This window comes from Octopus bimaculoides, chromosome 18 (genome assembly GCF_046866305.1).
Source record: "Octopus bimaculoides isolate indiv1 chromosome 18, ASM4686630v1, whole genome shotgun sequence".
NCBI classification, from domain to species: Eukaryota; Metazoa; Mollusca; class Cephalopoda; order Octopoda; family Octopodidae; genus Octopus; species Octopus bimaculoides.
Genome location: NC_142945.1, coordinates 16,165,457 through 16,182,956, shown reverse-complemented (window position 1 = coordinate 16,182,956; position 17,500 = coordinate 16,165,457). Strand labels below are relative to the sequence as shown.

Genomic DNA, 17,500 nt, shown 5'->3' with positions numbered 1-17,500 from the left:
CCGAAGAAGGGACAAAATCTTACAGCTGTTTTGGCCTAGTGTTGGCATGCCCCATTCTATCTATATAGCTCCAGTACGCTGGAGTAATTGGTAGATGAAAAGGATGCAATGCGGGTACATGCATGATTCACTAGGCCTCTTCAGAGATTTACAAAATTCAAATACAAATATAAAAATAAAAATATAAAAGCATATAAAAAAAACATACAAAAAGCATATTAAAAAAAAGAAAAAAACCCATATAAAGAGTCATAAAAAGAGTCATAAAAACTCATATATACATGCATATGCATGTATATATGAGTTTTTATGACTATATGTTTTTTTGTTTTTTATATGCTTTTTGTATATTTTTTTATATTTTATATTTTTATATACATTCCACTGGGCTCAACTTTCCCTTTTGTGCTTTCAAGGTCAATAGAATAAATACCAGTTGAGTACTGGGATTGATGTAATTGACTTACCCCACCCCAGTTCAGGCTTTGTGCCTATGGCAGAAAAGATTATTCAGTTTGCTCATTGTGTACAAGTACGTGTGTATTATCAATATTTTATCTATTTTACACAGTTTTAGAAAAAGTGAAGCATGTCTTTGACAATTCCAGAGCATATAGAACTTATTTTGTGCATGACTTTTGGCCCACCCTGTATATATGTACATATAGGTACATTAGTTTGATGCTTGGGAAGAATGGAAAAGTCTTTGACATTTTGACCCTATGTTCTTCAACAGAAAGGGTTGAGAGGAAAAAAATGGACAGAGAAAAAAAGTGGAGGGATTACCAGTTTAACATGATGAAAGATATATATACATACGTGTGTGTGTGTGTGTGTGTGTGTGTGTGTGTGTGTGTAATACATTTTTAATAGCAGTGATTCTCAGCCATTTTTTTATCTATGGACCCCTTTGGTTACACACCACAACATACAAACACACCACAACATACAAACACACCACAACATACAAACACACCACAACATACAAACACACCACAACATACAAACACACCACAACACAGACACACCACAACACATAAACACACCACAACACAAACACACCAAAACACACAAACACAACAAAGCACACACAACAAATCGCAACACACAAACACTACAATGCACAAGCACACCAAAGCACACACAACAGGCCACAACACAGCATACACCACACCAAAACACCATACCACAAACTCCAAGAACGATCTGATCCGAAAAAAAATATAGATTTAGAAACTGAAATAATTGAATAGAAAAAGGTGTAGGGGGAGGTGGAGTGGGAGGTGGACTTCAGTGCAATGTGGGGAAGGAGGGGACTTACAGAGATGGGGGATCAGTGAAAAGGGAGGGGAGGAGGAAGGATTACAGAGGAAGAATAGTTGTGGGAACAGAGGAAGGAGACTTACAAAGTGGGAAATTGATGGCAGGGTGTGTAAGGAAGGGGAAGATAGGAGACTTACCCCTGTAAGCCTTGCAGAGAGGTGGTGAGAGGGAGGACAGGAACTTCAGAAAGGTGGGGAGACAGTGGGAGAAAATAGGGGAGAGAGAAAGAGAAAGAGAGAGAGAAAGAGAGTAAGAGAGAGATAGAGGGAGAAGGAGAAAAGGTAGAATTTGGAAAGAGGGTAGTGGTGTGAGAAAGGAGAAGGTTGAGTTCCAGAATTAGGTGTGTGTGTGGTGGTTGGGGTGGGGTCTGTAATTTAGAAACATTATGGTTATCAAAATATACAGAAACATCAAGTGATCTTGGTTATGATGATGATGATGGGATTATGCATATCGTTTGCAGCAGCAGCAGCAGTAGTTGTTGTAATAGTAGATAACGGTGATGCTTGTTATTGTTGTTATTGTAGTGATGGTATCAGAGGTGATAGTCATGTTGGGATTAATGTTGTTCTTGCTATAGCTGCTGCTGCTGCTGCTGTTGCTGTTGTTGTTGTTGTTGTTGTTGTTGTTGGCAGTGGACGACTTGCTATTGTTGCAGTTATAGTTAATAGTAGTTGTGGTAGTAGTTGTGGTGGTTGTTATGTTGTTGTTATTGTTGTTGTTGCTGTTGTTGTTGTTGTTGTTGTTGTTCAATACATTTTAGTGAACTTCACTGTCTTTGGACACTGACAAGACAACTGGCTCCTTTTTTTTGTTTTTTTTTGTTTTGTTTCATTTTTTTTTTCACAAACAAATCATTTATAATCACTCATGACAGCAAAAGTTAAACATCATCATCATCATCATCACCATCATCATCACCATCATCACCATCATCATCATCATCATCATCATCATCATCAACAACAACAAAACAGCCAAGCAAGCAGCAAAAAAAAAAACAAAAAAACTGAACAGGGACAAAATAGCAACAACAAACAAGTATGAACTCAACAGGAACATGAGCAACAATAACAACAGCAAAAACCAACACTATTTTCAAAAACAACAACAACAACAGCAAAAACCAACACTATTTTCAAAAACAACAACAGCAAAAACCAACACTATTTTCAAAAACAACAACAACAACTCCAATAGCAGCAACCATAGCAACAACAAAAACAACAGTTGAAACAGAAGTGAAAAAACACTTTACCAAATACAATTTTTCAAATATTACCACCACCACCACCACCACCACCACTACCCCAACTGCAGCAGTTTTAGTTTCTTGTAAAGGTCACAGAGGTCACCAATCTTTGCCTAATTTCATTTATTTTAAGTATATACAAAAGCAATGGCCAAATATTAAGTGTGAATGGGGGAAGAAGTGGTGCGATAGAGCAGAATAATATCTATTATGATAACATATTGTCTTTATTTTATTTTACCATAAATTGTCAAAAAAAAAATAACGGTTAAAAACTTCGCAACAACATGGATGAATGTCAATGTAGTTCACTTCATAATCACATAGTCTCAAGTTCCATTCCACTGCATAGTACCTCCCAGGCAAGTTTTCTACTATCGTGGCCGTTGCCAGTACCGCCTGACTGGCCTTCGTGCCGGTGGCACGTAAAAGCACCCACTACACTCTCAGAGTGGTTGGCGTTAAGAAGGGCATCCAGCTGTAGAAACTCTGCCAAATCAGATTGGAGCCTGGTGTAGCCATCTGGTTCACCAGTCCTCAGTCAAATCGTCCAACCCATGCTAGCATGGAAAGCGGACGTTAAATGATGAGGATGATGATGATGATGAACCCCTGACTGATCAATAACTTGCAGGTAAAATTTGGCAGTCATGGCCAATGCTAGTGTCACATAACTGGCACCTGTACCAGTGGCATGTAAAAAGCATCCATTATACTCTTGGAGTGGTTGGTGTTAGGAAGGGCATCCAGCTGTAGAAACTTTGCCAGATCAGATTAAAGCCTGACGCAAGGGGGGACCCAAAAGAAACTGGAACTTTGCAATATTATTTTATTCACTTAGTTTTACATGTTTCTACTTTTACTGCCTTCAAAGTATTCTCCATTTGAAGCGATGCCTGTCCTGGCGCTTTCAAGGTTATGTGGCCACAGGATGAAACAGTCATCCAGGTAGCATTTCCAGTTGGTGAGAAAGTACTTTTGGAAGTTGTCTCCAAATTTCAGATGTACAGTTTTAATATTATTGACTGCTATGAACATTTAAACTTGTCAACATTGAAATTCCTGTACCTGTCCTCCTAATTCATAATTCTAAATTTGTCTGTTATGAACATTTTAATTTGTCAACATTGAAACTTTTAAAGATGTTTTTCTAATTCATAGTTTTAAACTTTTACCATTGATAAACAAAAAATATTGTTGAAACTAGTTTGGTATATATATATGTAAATAAATGTATTTTAAACAATTACAAGTTTTCCAAATTTAGGTGCATCTTCAACAACAAATTTGCCTATATTTTTTTCCTGCATAGAAACACACCCTATCTTTTGTTATACACACACACACACACACACACACACACAAACATATATATATAATTCAATAATAGGATAAAGTCTTTTATAAGAATTTATCAAGTAGCTAGCATGAAAAAAACCTCATAAGGGAAAAATCCATCATTTATTCCCTAAAATATATTTATTTATATAAGGGCATTACTATAAATGAATGCCTCATGCTAAGAGGGACTCTAAGGTCAAACTACCATAATAAACACATTTTTACCGAACGCGAAGAAATGCAACTCTCAAAGCTAGCCCCCTAAAAACAGACTAAACTATAGATCATGATTTCGTAATTATTGCAGTAATATGCAACTTTTACTCATCAGTATAGTATGGTCAAGAAACATTAAAATAAACAAAAAAATCAACATACCAGACGAACACTTCAAGTTTGACATTAGAGTCCCTCTTAGCGTGAGGCATTCATGTATAGTAATGCCCTTATATAAATAAATATATATATATATGAGAGAGAGAGAGAGAGAGAGTGATAGATAGACAGGCTGGCAGGCAAGCAGACAGTCAGATAGATAAATACAAATATTATAGCTCCCGGGCTTCATCACTAACAGCATTTGTTTTTTTTTTCCTAATATTCAATACATCGTTATTGCGTGAGTAGTCAGGTCTTTCCCATGGTCTGGCCTTCTCAGCACGAAGAAAAGTTTCCCCTGTAGATTAATCTGTCCTGTCATATCTCCATGAAAAGCCTTGATGGATCTTAAGAAGCAATGGAGACATCTAAAGCATCCGAGGTTCTTCAATGCTTTAGATGTCTGTTGTGTAGCATTGATCCGAAAGTCTTGACAAGATCAGAGAAAAATTATGAAGAGAGAACAATGTGGTTCGGCACAATTTTCCTGGATCTATTGTCAGGAAAGGATCGCATCAACCATTTTATGATCCGGTTTGAACCCGGATTGGCTTTCTGGAAGAACACGTGATAGATTGGAATCAATCTATCGAAATAAATTTTTTCCAAGAATATATCCAGGAATGGTGAGAAGAGAAATACGTCGGTTGTTTCCACTCCTTATGCTTTCATCATCATCACTGCTACCGTTATCATTATCATCATCCTCATCATCATCATCATCATCATTATCATCATCCTCTTCCTCATCCTCTTGTTCTTAAACATCCTCATCATCATCAGCAGCAGCATTATCATCATCCTCATCCTCCAGGTTTTCATCATCATCATCATCATTATCATTATCATCATCAGCATCAGCATCATTACCATCATTCTCATCATTCTCATCCTGCTATTCCTCATCATCATCATAACCATCATCATCATCATCATGCTCTTCATCATCATCACTTATCAACCATTTGTCCATGCTTCTATAGGTCAAGATGGAATTTGTAGAGTCAGATCTTCTATGTCCAGATGCCCTTCCTGCCACCAACCCTTACCTGTTTCCAAGGAAGCTAATATTTCCCCCATGGCCAGATAGGTTTTCCACAGAAGATTGCAAATGTATAACCTCACTAGTCCATGACAGCAATGTCCTTTTACAACTATCATATGATGTCTTAACAAGAGTACACGCAAACACATATACACACGTACTCACACATACACACACAAACACACATATCAGCAGCAGCAGCAGCATTTAGCATCTATTGTCTGTGCTGGGATGATATATACTTACATATATATACTTATTCCGTTGGTTTTGTTTTGTCAAACTGCTAAGTTATGAGGATGTAAACACACCAACACTGGTTGACAATCAGTGGTGCAGGACAGACACAGACACAAAAGCACAAACACCCACATACACACGCACACATACACACAAATACATACCCAGAAAGATGCAAACACATAAACAAACTCACACATGCACACATACACATATCCTCATCCTCATCATTGTGTAACATCTGTTTTCCATACTGCCATGGGTTGGACAGTTTGACTGAGAACTGGGTAAGCCAGGAGGCAGCACCATGCTCCAATCTGATTTGGCAAAATATCTATATGTATATATATATATATATATATATATATATATATATATATATATATATATATATATGAGCTATGTTTTACTGTTGACTGGTGACGCCAGCCACTGAACCAACCAAGCAACCAATCAATCAACCAATCAAACAGATATAAGATAGGCTTCTTTCAGTTTCTGTCTACCAAATCTCCTCACAAGGCTTTGATAGGCTCAAGGCTATAATAAAAGACACCTGCTCAAAGTGCCATGCAGTGGGACTGAACCCAGAACCATGATGTTGGGAAGCAAGCTTCTCACCACACAGCTTTACCTGCACCGATATATGACAGGCTTCTTTCAGTTTCTGTGTACCAAATCTACCCATGATGCTTATAGTAGAGCAATAGTAGAAGGTGCACAAAGACATTTGAAGGTGCGATGCACTGAGATTGAACCTGATATCACAGTGGGACTGAACCCAAGAACTAGCTGCTTAACCACCGAGCCGCAAATATTGTTACAATAATAGTATTTTTCAAATCTGGTGGTATTTTGCCTTCTCCAGCTACAACAACAACATTTAAAATCAATGCTGAAAAATCTTTGGGTTTTTTCCAAGAATACAAAAAAAAAAGAAAAAAGAATAATTTTTGGTTTTGCTTTCATTTCTATATTTTTATTTTTATGGTTTAGTTTATTTACTTTCACTTTCAAAACTCCATCACATGATTATTTTATTACCTTTAGGGTTATGTAGTAGTAGTAGTAGTAGTAGTGATGGGGGTTGTAGTAGCAATGGTTGTGATAGTTAGTTGGTCATAGTATGAATGTAGCAGTAGAACTGGTGGTAGTAGTGGGTGGTGATATCAGTGGTGGCAGTGGTGGTAGTGATGGTAGTAGTTGTGTTTGAGGTATTTGTGACAGTGGTATGATTGTATGTGTGGTTGAGGTGATGGTTGCAGTTAAGGTGGTCGCTATAACAATAGTAGCATGGGCAGTAGTGGCAATGATGTTGGTGATGGTATATGAATTCTTGTTTGCAGTAGCAGTGGTATGTATGTTAATAGCAGTATATGTAGTAGTGGTGGTGGTGGTCATTGTCATCATCGTCGTTGTCGTCATTATGGTGGTAGTGGTGGTGGTAGTGGTGGTTGTGATGACAATGGTGATAGTTGTTGGTAAGGGTGGGTAGGGTGAACAAGGTTTCCAGACAAATTTAGATAGGTTTGAAGTTTTGTATTTGATATTTTCTGTCATGCCTTAGGCTGAGCTATGTTTTACTGTTGACTGGTGACACCAACCACTGAACCAACCAAGCAACTAGCCAACCGAACAATCATCCAACCAACCAATCAACAAACCAATCAATCAACCAAGCAATCAATCAATCAACTAACCATTCAATTAACCAGCCAAACCATCAACCAATCAACCAACCAATCAACCAATCAATCAACCAATCAATCAACCAACAAGTCAATCAACCAATCAAACCAATCAATCAATCAACCAACAAGTCAGTCACCCAATCAATCAACCAATCAACCAACCAATCAACCAACTAATCAACCAACTAATCAACTAATCAATCAACCAATCAACCAGCCAATCAATCAATCAACCAACCAGTCAATCAACCAATCAATCAACCAATCAATCAACCAATCAATCAGCCAATCAACCAACCAATCAGCCAGTCACTCAACCAAACAATCAATTAATCAACCAACTGGTCAATCAACCAATCAACCATTCAATCAACCAGCCAACTAATCAATCAGCCAACCACTCAATCAACCAATCAAACCAACCAACCAATCAAGCCAATCAGCCAATCAACCAAATAACCAACAAATCAACCAGCCAGCTGATTAACCAACCATCCTCCCAACAAATGAACCAACTAACCAATCAACAAACCAGCCAGTTAACCATTTGGTCGACCAACCAACCACCCCAAATTCTAGGTATTTCCCCTTCAGACTTTCATTGCAGCTAAAACATAAAGCCCAATTTTGGTTTCAAATTTTCAACACAAGGCCAGCAATTTTAAGGGAGAGGTTTAGTCAATTACATCAACCCTAGTGCTCAACTGGTATCTATTTCATTGACCCCAAAAGGATGAAAGGCAAAGTTGACCTTGGCAGAATCTGAACTCAGAACATAAGGACAGACAAAATGCCACTAAGCATTTTGCTCAACATGCTACCAATTCTGCCTGCTCATGGCCTTGTAAAGCCCAAATGCAACCAACATTAAAGCCCTGCTTCATACACACATAATGGTTTCTTCTGAGCACACACATACACGCACAACCACAACCCCTATGTGGTCATTTAAAATGTTAGAAATAGACGTAAGAGTCTTCCCGAAATCACACCCTAGTATCTTAATTAACAAAAAAAAAAAAAGAAAAGCAGACATAAAAATAAAAGCAAATGTGAGCAGACTTGACAATGTTGGTGTTGGAAGACAAGGAACAGAAAGCTGGGGAAATGGGGGTTAAAAAGAAATGGAGATGGAAGTTGTGAAAGATTAAAATAAGGAGAAGGAAAAAAGAAAACAAGACTTACTGTGAAATGATTGAAAGAAAGGTTGATACTGGTTAAGGTGTCTCTCAGATAATTAATGTTGGAAAGTGTGCATATGAAATGGGCCTGTAAACACAAAACAATAAGTAGACTTGGTAAGGTTTGGATCGATTTGATACTGATGATGATGATGATGATGGCAATGGTGATGGTGACTACGAAATGGAAAAATGTTTAATGTCATCAAAAAAACAAAAAAAAAAACACTCAGTCGGTGAGGAAACCATTCAATTTATGCATCATAGAGATGGAGGCCAAAAGACATGTTTGACAGCGAAGTTTAAATACAAAAGGACAGGCGCAGGTGTGGCTGTGTGATAAGAAGATTGCTTCCCAAGTACATGGTTCCAGGCTCAGTCCCACTTCTTGGCACCTTCGGCAAGTGTCTTTTACTATAGCTCCAGGCCGACCAAAGCCTTGTGAGTGGATCTGGTGGTAGACAGAAACTGAAAGAAGCCCATCATATATATATATATATATATATATATATATATATATATATATATATATATATATATCATCATCTATCGTCATCATCATCATCGTTTAACATCCATCTTCCATGCATGCATGGGTAGGACATATATATATATGTATGTATGTATGTATATATATTTATGTGTGTGTATCATTGTGTCTGTGTTTGTCACCCCATCACCACTTGACAACCAGTGTTGGTGCGTTTACATACCTGTAACTTAGCAGTTCAGCAAAAGAGACCAACAGAATAAGTATTAGGCTTAATTAATATGTCCTGGGGTTGAGTTGTTCAAGTAAAACAGCTCAAGGTGGTGCTCCAGCATGGCCACAGTCAAATGACTGAAACAAGTAAAAGAATAAAAGAATGAAAGAATTAAATGAATCTTGCCTTTAGATTGAGGAATTTCCCTCCACACAGCATGCAGTCTAACAGAGACAGATCTTCTGGAAACACCAGATTTTCATAAGGCCCAGCTATCAAAAAGCAAAACAGAAAGAAATATCCAACAATTTAGTTACTTCTACTACAACAACAAATAATCCTTTCTGTTATAGGCATAAGGTGGAGGCACAATGGCCCAGTGGTTAGAGCAGCGGACTCGCAGTCATAGGATCGCGGTTTCGATTCCCAGACCAGGCGTTGTGAGTGTTTATTGAGCGAAAACACCTAAAGCTCCAGAAGGCTCCAGCAGGGGATGGTGGCGTACCCTGCTGTACTCTTCCACCACAACTTTCTCTCACTCTTACTTCCTGTTTCTGTTGTGCCTGTAATTCAAAGGGTCAGCCTTGTCACACTGTGTCATGCTGAATATCCCCGAGAACTACGTTAAGGGTACATGTGTCTGTGGAGTGCTCAGCCACTTGCACGTTAATTTCACGAGCAGGCTGTTCCGTTGTTCGGATCAACTGGAACCCTCGACGTCGTAAGCGATGGAGTGCCAACAACAATAGGCACAGGCCTGAAAATTTTGGGGAGGGTATAAGTTGATTACATCCACTCCAGTACTCAACTGACACTTAATTTATCGACCCTGAAAGGATGAGAGGCAAAGTTGACCTCAACGGAATTTGAACTCAGAACGTAGTCGCAAAGAAATACTGCTAAGCATTTTGCCCGGCATGCTAACAGTTCTGCCAGCTTGCTGCCTTACTACAACAAATAATGGTTCCAAATTTTGGCACAAGGCCAGCAATTTTAGGATAGGGGTACAGTCGATTGCATTGACCCCAGTGCTCAACTGGTACTTATTTTATCATCCTGGAGAGGATGAAAAGCAAAGTTGACATCAGTAGCATTTGAACTCAGAGTATGAAGGACAAAATTCTACCAAGCATTTTGTCCAGCATGCTAATGGTTCCACCAGCTTGCTGTCTTAATGATGATAATAATAATAATAATAATAATAATAATAATAATAATAATAATAATAATAATAATAATAATAATAATAATAATAATCCTTTCTACTAAAGGTACAAGGCCTGAAATTTTGGGGGAAGGGGCTAGTTGATTACACTGACCCCAATGTTTCACTGGTACTTAATTGATACCAACCTGGCTGAAACCACCTCTGGCTCTGTAGTACAAATGTTTTGTTTTCAAAAGCTCTGAATTAAAATCTTCCACCAAACCTTAGTTACAATTTATGTTCCTAACACTAACTTAATGATAACTAAGCTATTTTACTAAATTCTTTGTTATATTTAAAATTAGTTGAAAGAAACACAGAGCATCTCAACAGAAATATGGTAACAAAAGGGTTAATGACGATTTTACCTTCCATTCTTCCTAGGGTCAATAATTACTTAGTGGGGAAGGAGAGCCCCAAGCAAGTTACTTACAGTTTGTCCTCAAAAATTTGTGACATTACACTCTTCCACAAATACCATTCTTTTATTTTTTTGCTGGTTTCAGTCATTTGACTGTGACCATGCTAGAGTACCTTACTCTAGAACAGGAGCCGATAAACTTATTATATCACTAACCCCTTCATAGAATCAACGTTAACTTATTGAACCCCCATTATATAAATGTCTTAAATAAAATTCAAAAGACTAATTAATAAAAAATTTCTTGATTTTAAAATGATAATTCCTTTGTTCTTTTGTGTCATTACCAGTTTTTAATAAGAAATATTTAAAGAAATTTAATGAAAATACTTGAAAAAAATTGATAAAGAGCAATAAAAATTCAGTTATGTTATATTGATATAGTCAGGAAATTTAATGCTTATCGACTCCTTGGATGATCACATAGATGCCACACACACCCCGAGGTCAATACTGACCACTTTACCAACTTCTACTCTAGACCAATTTTATTTAACTTTCTAGAGTTCCCCACCCACTTTGCCAGTTCACCATCTTGATTTTCACCTTCAGTCAAATACTATGAGAAAATAGAAGTCTTGTATTATTACATAATACATCACATTCTTCTGTATTTCCAGTCCATGCTGAACTGCACATTAGCTCATCTTTGAATAGTTCTAGTTGCATGTCTGTTTTTCTATGAGTTGTTTCTAGCTTTTCACTCAACTCTTTTTTTTTGTTTGTTTTTGGAGAAAGCAATATCTATATTTATCCTATATCTTCTGTTATTACTCTTCTTACAAAGCAATGTAACTATTTTCAAAAGCAAAAAGAAATAAAGAAGAAAAATGGGAGAGAATAATTGACTTCAGTACTTCATTGGTACTTTATTTATTGACCCCTAACCACATGCAAAGCAAAATTGATTATAGCAGGATTTGAACTCAGAGAAGAGTTCTGCCAAATTGCCATCTGTTGCATAACACTAACATCTTTAAACCAATTTAACATGAGTGTCCATACATGTTTGCCTTTCCTTATTCCTGTTGAGTAGTTAAAATTTCTAAAACCCTACATTCGCCTTCTCTCATCCTAACAGAGTAGTAAAAATCCCTACATGTTTTGCCTACCCTTATTACTGTAAGGTTGGTCAAATAGAGAACCAATAAGTAAAATATTTGAAGCATTTTCATCCTCATCATCATCATCATCATCATCATCATCGTTAACATCTACTTTCCATGCTGGCATGGGTTGGACAGTTTGACATGGAGCTCGCTAGCAGGGAGCCATTCAAACCCCAACTATCTGTTGTGGCATGGTTTCTACAGTTGGATGCCCTTCCTGCTGCCAACTACTTAACAGAGTGTGCTGGATGCTTTTTACATGAAACCAGCATGGGTATGTTTACGCAGCACTGGCACGGGTGCTTTTTAAGTGGCACTGGCACCTGAAAGGACAAGACTATATGTGTGGAAGACAGTGATTTTACTTAGTTTGACATGTCTTATCAAGTACAGCAAATCACCACAAATCACAGTCCCTTGTCATTTCCTCAGTGAGGCCCAGCAAAGATCCTTTCTCACCACCTTGTCCCATGTCTTCCTAGGTCTACCCCTTCTACAGGTACCCTCCACAATTAGAGCTCAACATTTAAAAACTTGAACAACATTGCTACTCACTAAATGGTGTGGGAGTCCGAACTGATCCTTGAAAGTATTTTACTTCACCTGCTGAAATATAACCATCAGTAGAAGATTTTTCACATTTCCTACAAACACAACAAAATATTGATCCATTATGATAAAATAAAATAAAATAAAAGATGGGCAAGTGGTTGTTAATGGCATCAAAACATTTATAAAAGATTTATACAGAAATATAAATGCAAATGGCAGTGCCCCAGCATGGCCACCCTCAGACTGAAACTATCAAAAGACAAAAGACAAATGAGTATAAATATATATTTCTTTACTGCACACAAGGGGCTACACACAGAGTGGACAAACAAGGACAGACAAAGGGATTAAGTCGATTATGTCGACTCCAGTGCATAACTGGTACTTATTTAATCAACCCCCAAAAGGATGAAAGGCAAAGTCAACCTCGGCAGAATTTGAACTCAGAATATAACGGCAGACGAAATACCACTAAGCATTTCGCCCGGTGTGCTAACAATTCTGCCAGCTCGCTGCCTTAATGAGTATAAATATAATTAAGCAAAAATCAGGTAAGCAAAAAGTTCATAGTAATTCTTCATAGATAGGTAGATACCCTGAAAGTTCATAGTCTAATATCACAGATAAAAGATCTGTTATATGCCTTTGTGACATATTCTTAGCTATTATGATAAACAATACTTATAAACAGCAACACAATCTTCAGATTTTGCTATAAATACAAACCAAATTTAAGAATTGATTTCTTAAAGATAGAATACAGCTTTAAGACTTTGTCATTAACCTTTTTGATACCAACCCGCTTCAGACCACCTCTGGCTCTACCATACCGGCTTTTGATTTAAAGTGATCTAAATTAAAACCTTTCGTTAAAATTTCGTGTTGATTTGTGTTCCAGTAACTTAGCAGTTCAGCAAAAGAGATTGATAGAATATGTACCAGGCTTTAAAAATTTTTATTTTAAATGTAATGGGGTCGATTCATTTGACTAAAATTCTTCAAGGTGGTGCCCCAGCATGGCCACAGCCTAATGACTGAAACAATTAAAAAACTATAGGGGTAGTATAGTGGTCTGTCACACGGAAGACCAGGGTCATGCAGGAGACCAGGTTCACGTAGAAGACCAGGGTCACACTGGAGACGAGGGTCACGCTGGAGACCAAGCTTTGATTCCCCACCAGGGAGGCACATATTTTCACTGGCAGTGCCCCAACATGGTCACAGCATTAGGGTTGAAACATGGCACCCATGCCAACGTCGTCTCCCTCATTGGACACGAAACTCGGCTTGCGAAGACTTATTGGGGCAAGCGAAAGCGAAATTGTGATGGCACCTGTGCCCAGCGTCGCCTTTCTGGCACTTGTGCCTGTGGCATGTGTAATGGACTTTCGAGCGAGATCGTTGCCAGTGCCCCTGGACTGGCTCTTGTGCGGGTGGCACATAAAATACACCATTTTGAGCGTGGCCGTTGTCAGTACCGCCTGACTGGCCTTTGTGCCGGTGGCACGTAAAAAGCACCCACTACACTCTCTGAGTGGTTGGCGTTAGGAAGGGCATCCAGCTGTAGAAACTCTGCCAAATCAGAATGGAGCCTGGTGTAGCCATCCGGTTTCACCAGTCCTCAGTCATATCGTCCAACCCATGCTAGCATGAAAAGCAGACGTTAAACGACGATGATGATGATTCAGGTGTACGTGTGTTTCTTTGTGTTTGTGGTTGTTCCTCCCCTCTACTGCTTAACAACTAATGTTGGTTTGTTTATGTCCTCATTGCCTAGCAGTTCAGCAAAAGAGACTGAGAGAGTAAGTACCAGGCTTTAAAAAAAAAAAAAAAATAAATAAAAAGACATAAGTACTGGGATCAATTTGTTCAACTAAAAACCCTTCAAGGTGATGTCCCAGCATGACCTGCAGTCTAATGAGTGAAACAAATGTAAAAAAAAAGAAAAGAATAAACAATAAAAGAATCAGGGCTGACCTGGCACTACACCACCACCACCACAACAACAACAACCTCAACCACAACATTAACAGGCCATCACCAATCTCATTCTCTCTGTCCACCTCATAAAATTGTCTACTTCTGTCACCAACTGTGTATATTAATTGACCATCAACCAATCTTTCTGTCCATCCACTCCCCCTTCTCCGCCCGCTCCTCCTTCTCCCCCCCCCCGCACTCCTCCACACAGAGCCAAAGATTATTTGGTTCCATTAGACATAGGTACTTTACTTTTCTGCTTACTTTTTTTTATTATTATGTTAACAATCAGTCATGTGACTATTAAGGTCACATGACTCAGCTGTCATGTGACTCCATTAGTCATGTCAATATCTGCCTTCATAAGAAGAAAGGAAGACCATTTCGTTTTATTTTATTGCATTTTATTTTGTTGCCTGTTATTATCTTTTTATTCATTTAGTTATTTTTCTTTTCTTCTTTATACTTTTGAACATACACACTCATTCTCGTATACTAGCAGACATGCACAAACAAATACAGATACCTATATATATATGTGTGTGTGTGTGTGTGTGTGTGTGTGTATATATATGTATATATATATATACATATATATGTATATATATATATATATACATATATATATGTATATATATATGTATATATATATATGTATATATCATCATCATCATCATCATCGTTTAACGTCCGCTTTCCATGCTAGCATGGGTTGGACGATTTGACTGAGGACTGGTGAAACCGGATGGCAACACCAGGCTCCAGTCTGATTTGGCAGAGTTTCTACAGCTGGATGCCCTTCCTAACGCCAACCACTCAGAGAGTGTAGTGGGTGCTTTTACGTGTCACCCGCACGAAAACGGCCACGCTCGAAATGGTGTCTTTTATGTGCCACCCGCACAAGCCAGTCCAGGGGCACTGGCAACGATCTCGCTCGAAAATCCTACAGGAGCCAGTCAGGCGGTACTGGCAACGGCCACGCTCAAAATGGTGCATCTCATGTGCCACCCGCACAAGAACCAGTCCAGGGGCACTGGCAACGATCTTACTTGGCTTGCCGGGTCTTCTCACGCACAGCCCATTTCCAAAGGTCTCGGTCCGTAGTCATCGCCTCGGTGAGGCCCAATGTACGAAGGTCTTGCCTCACCACCTCAGCCCAGGTCTTCCTGGGCCTACCTCTTCCACGGGTTCCCTCAACTGTTAGGGTGTGGCACTTTTTCACGCAGCTATCCTCCTCCATTCTCACCACATGTCCATACCAGCGCAATCGTCTCTCTTGCACGCCACAACATGTATATATATATGTATATATATATACATATATATGTATATATATATACATATATATGTATATATATATACATATATATATGTATATATATATACATATATATATGTATATATATATACATATATATATATGTATATATATATGTATATATATATGTATATATATATACATACATATATATGTATATATATATATATATACATATATGTATACATATATGTACATCATCATCATCATCATCGTTTAACGTCCGCTTTCCATGCTAGCATGGGTTGGACGATTTGACTGAGGACTGGTGAAACCGGATGGCAACACCAGGCTCCAATCTAAATTTGGCAGAGTTTCTACAGCTGGATGCCCTTCCTAACGCCAACCACACATATATGCATATGGTGGTGGTAGTGGTGGTGGTGTGTGAGAGAACTGAGATGTCATTGGTGAGTGTATTCAGAATAAGGAAGGCATACAAGCCATCAATATGGCAGACCAGTAAGTGGTGTGAAAATGCTATCCTAACTGGCTGCTGAAGTGGGGAATGCATGAGCTCTAAAGGAGCTACCTAATACTGGCCCCTACAGAGGGACCAGAGATTCAAGTCAACAGTAACACGGTGGATGAACTGATTAAGGACATGAAGAGAGGGAAAGCTGTAGATCCCTCAGGGATAGTTGCAGAGATGCTTAAAATGTTTTGTGAGGTAAAGATGCATGTCTCCCATCTGGACAGTTAATCAAGTTTTCCAGGAAGGTATCATACTCAATGGTGGAGGCGCAATGGCCCAGTGGTTAGGGCAGCGGACTCGTGGTCATAGGATCACGGTTTCGATTCCCAGACCAGGCGTTGTGAGTGTTTATTGAGCGAAAACACCTAAAGTTCCACGAGGCTCCGGCAGGGGATGGTGGCGAACCCTGCTGTACTCTTTCACCACAACTTTCTCTCACTCTTACTTCCATTTTCTGTTGTGCCTGTAATTCACAGGGTCAGCCTTGTCACACTGTGTCATGCTGAATCTCCCAGAGAACTATGTTAAGGGTACACGTGTCTGTGGAATGCTCAGCCACTTGCACGTTAATTTCATGAGCAGGCTGTTCCGTTGATCGGATCAACTGGAACCCTTGACGTCGTAAGCGACGGAGTGCCAACAACAAATCGTACTCAATGACTGGCATAGCCATAGCATCATCAACTGAAACAAAGGCAAAGGAGATACCTTAGGGTGAGAAAACTATAAAGTAATTAAGCTATTGGGTCAGGTTAAGAAGTTTGTGGAGAGAGTTATATCATAATTGATCTATGACAGAGTAGACCTAGATGAAAAGTAGTTTGGCTTCATGTCTGGAAGAGATAGAACAGATACAGTCTTCCATGTGATGCAGCTTCAGGAGAAAACTTTCAAGAGTAAACAAGAGAAGGCATTTAACAGTGTAGCATGCTTAGTAATTTGATGGTTACCAAAGAAATTAGGAGTAGATGGCTAGGTTATGAAGGATCTATGAAGCTATGTACAAAGCAAAGAGAATGTGAGCAATGATTTCAGCGATGAATTTAATATTAGTTACCTTTGTCACTTACCTACCTGTCTACCAAAGTTTAAAGAGAAATCAGACATAGTGTTCAAGAAAAAAGACTGCACTGGTATGGGCAGGTGATGCATATGGATGAGAACGGCTGTATAATGAAGTGCCAATCCCTTAATGTGGATGGAGTTTACAAGAGTGAGAGAGAGAGAGAGATACTGGACGATATGGGATGAAGTGGTGAAAGCTGATCTCAGGATCTTGAACC

General features: G+C 38.7%; 1 protein-coding gene across 5 annotated transcripts in view; it reads right to left on the bottom strand.

Moving 5' to 3' along the window:
* LOC106871185 (uncharacterized) overlaps nt 1-17,500 on the bottom strand; it is an 87,215-nt gene that overhangs the window by 45,846 nt on the left and 23,869 nt on the right. For all 5 annotated transcript variants that reach the window (XM_014917521.3, XM_014917518.3, XM_014917520.3 and 2 more), the window contains exons 3-5: nt 12,448-12,536; nt 9,342-9,427; nt 8,456-8,539 (exon numbers count right to left, since the gene is read on the bottom strand). In XM_014917521.3, coding sequence (XP_014773007.1) covers nt 8,456-8,539; nt 9,342-9,427; nt 12,448-12,536 — 259 coding nt within the window. The remainder of the gene's footprint in view (nt 1-8,455; nt 8,540-9,341; nt 9,428-12,447; nt 12,537-17,500) is intronic.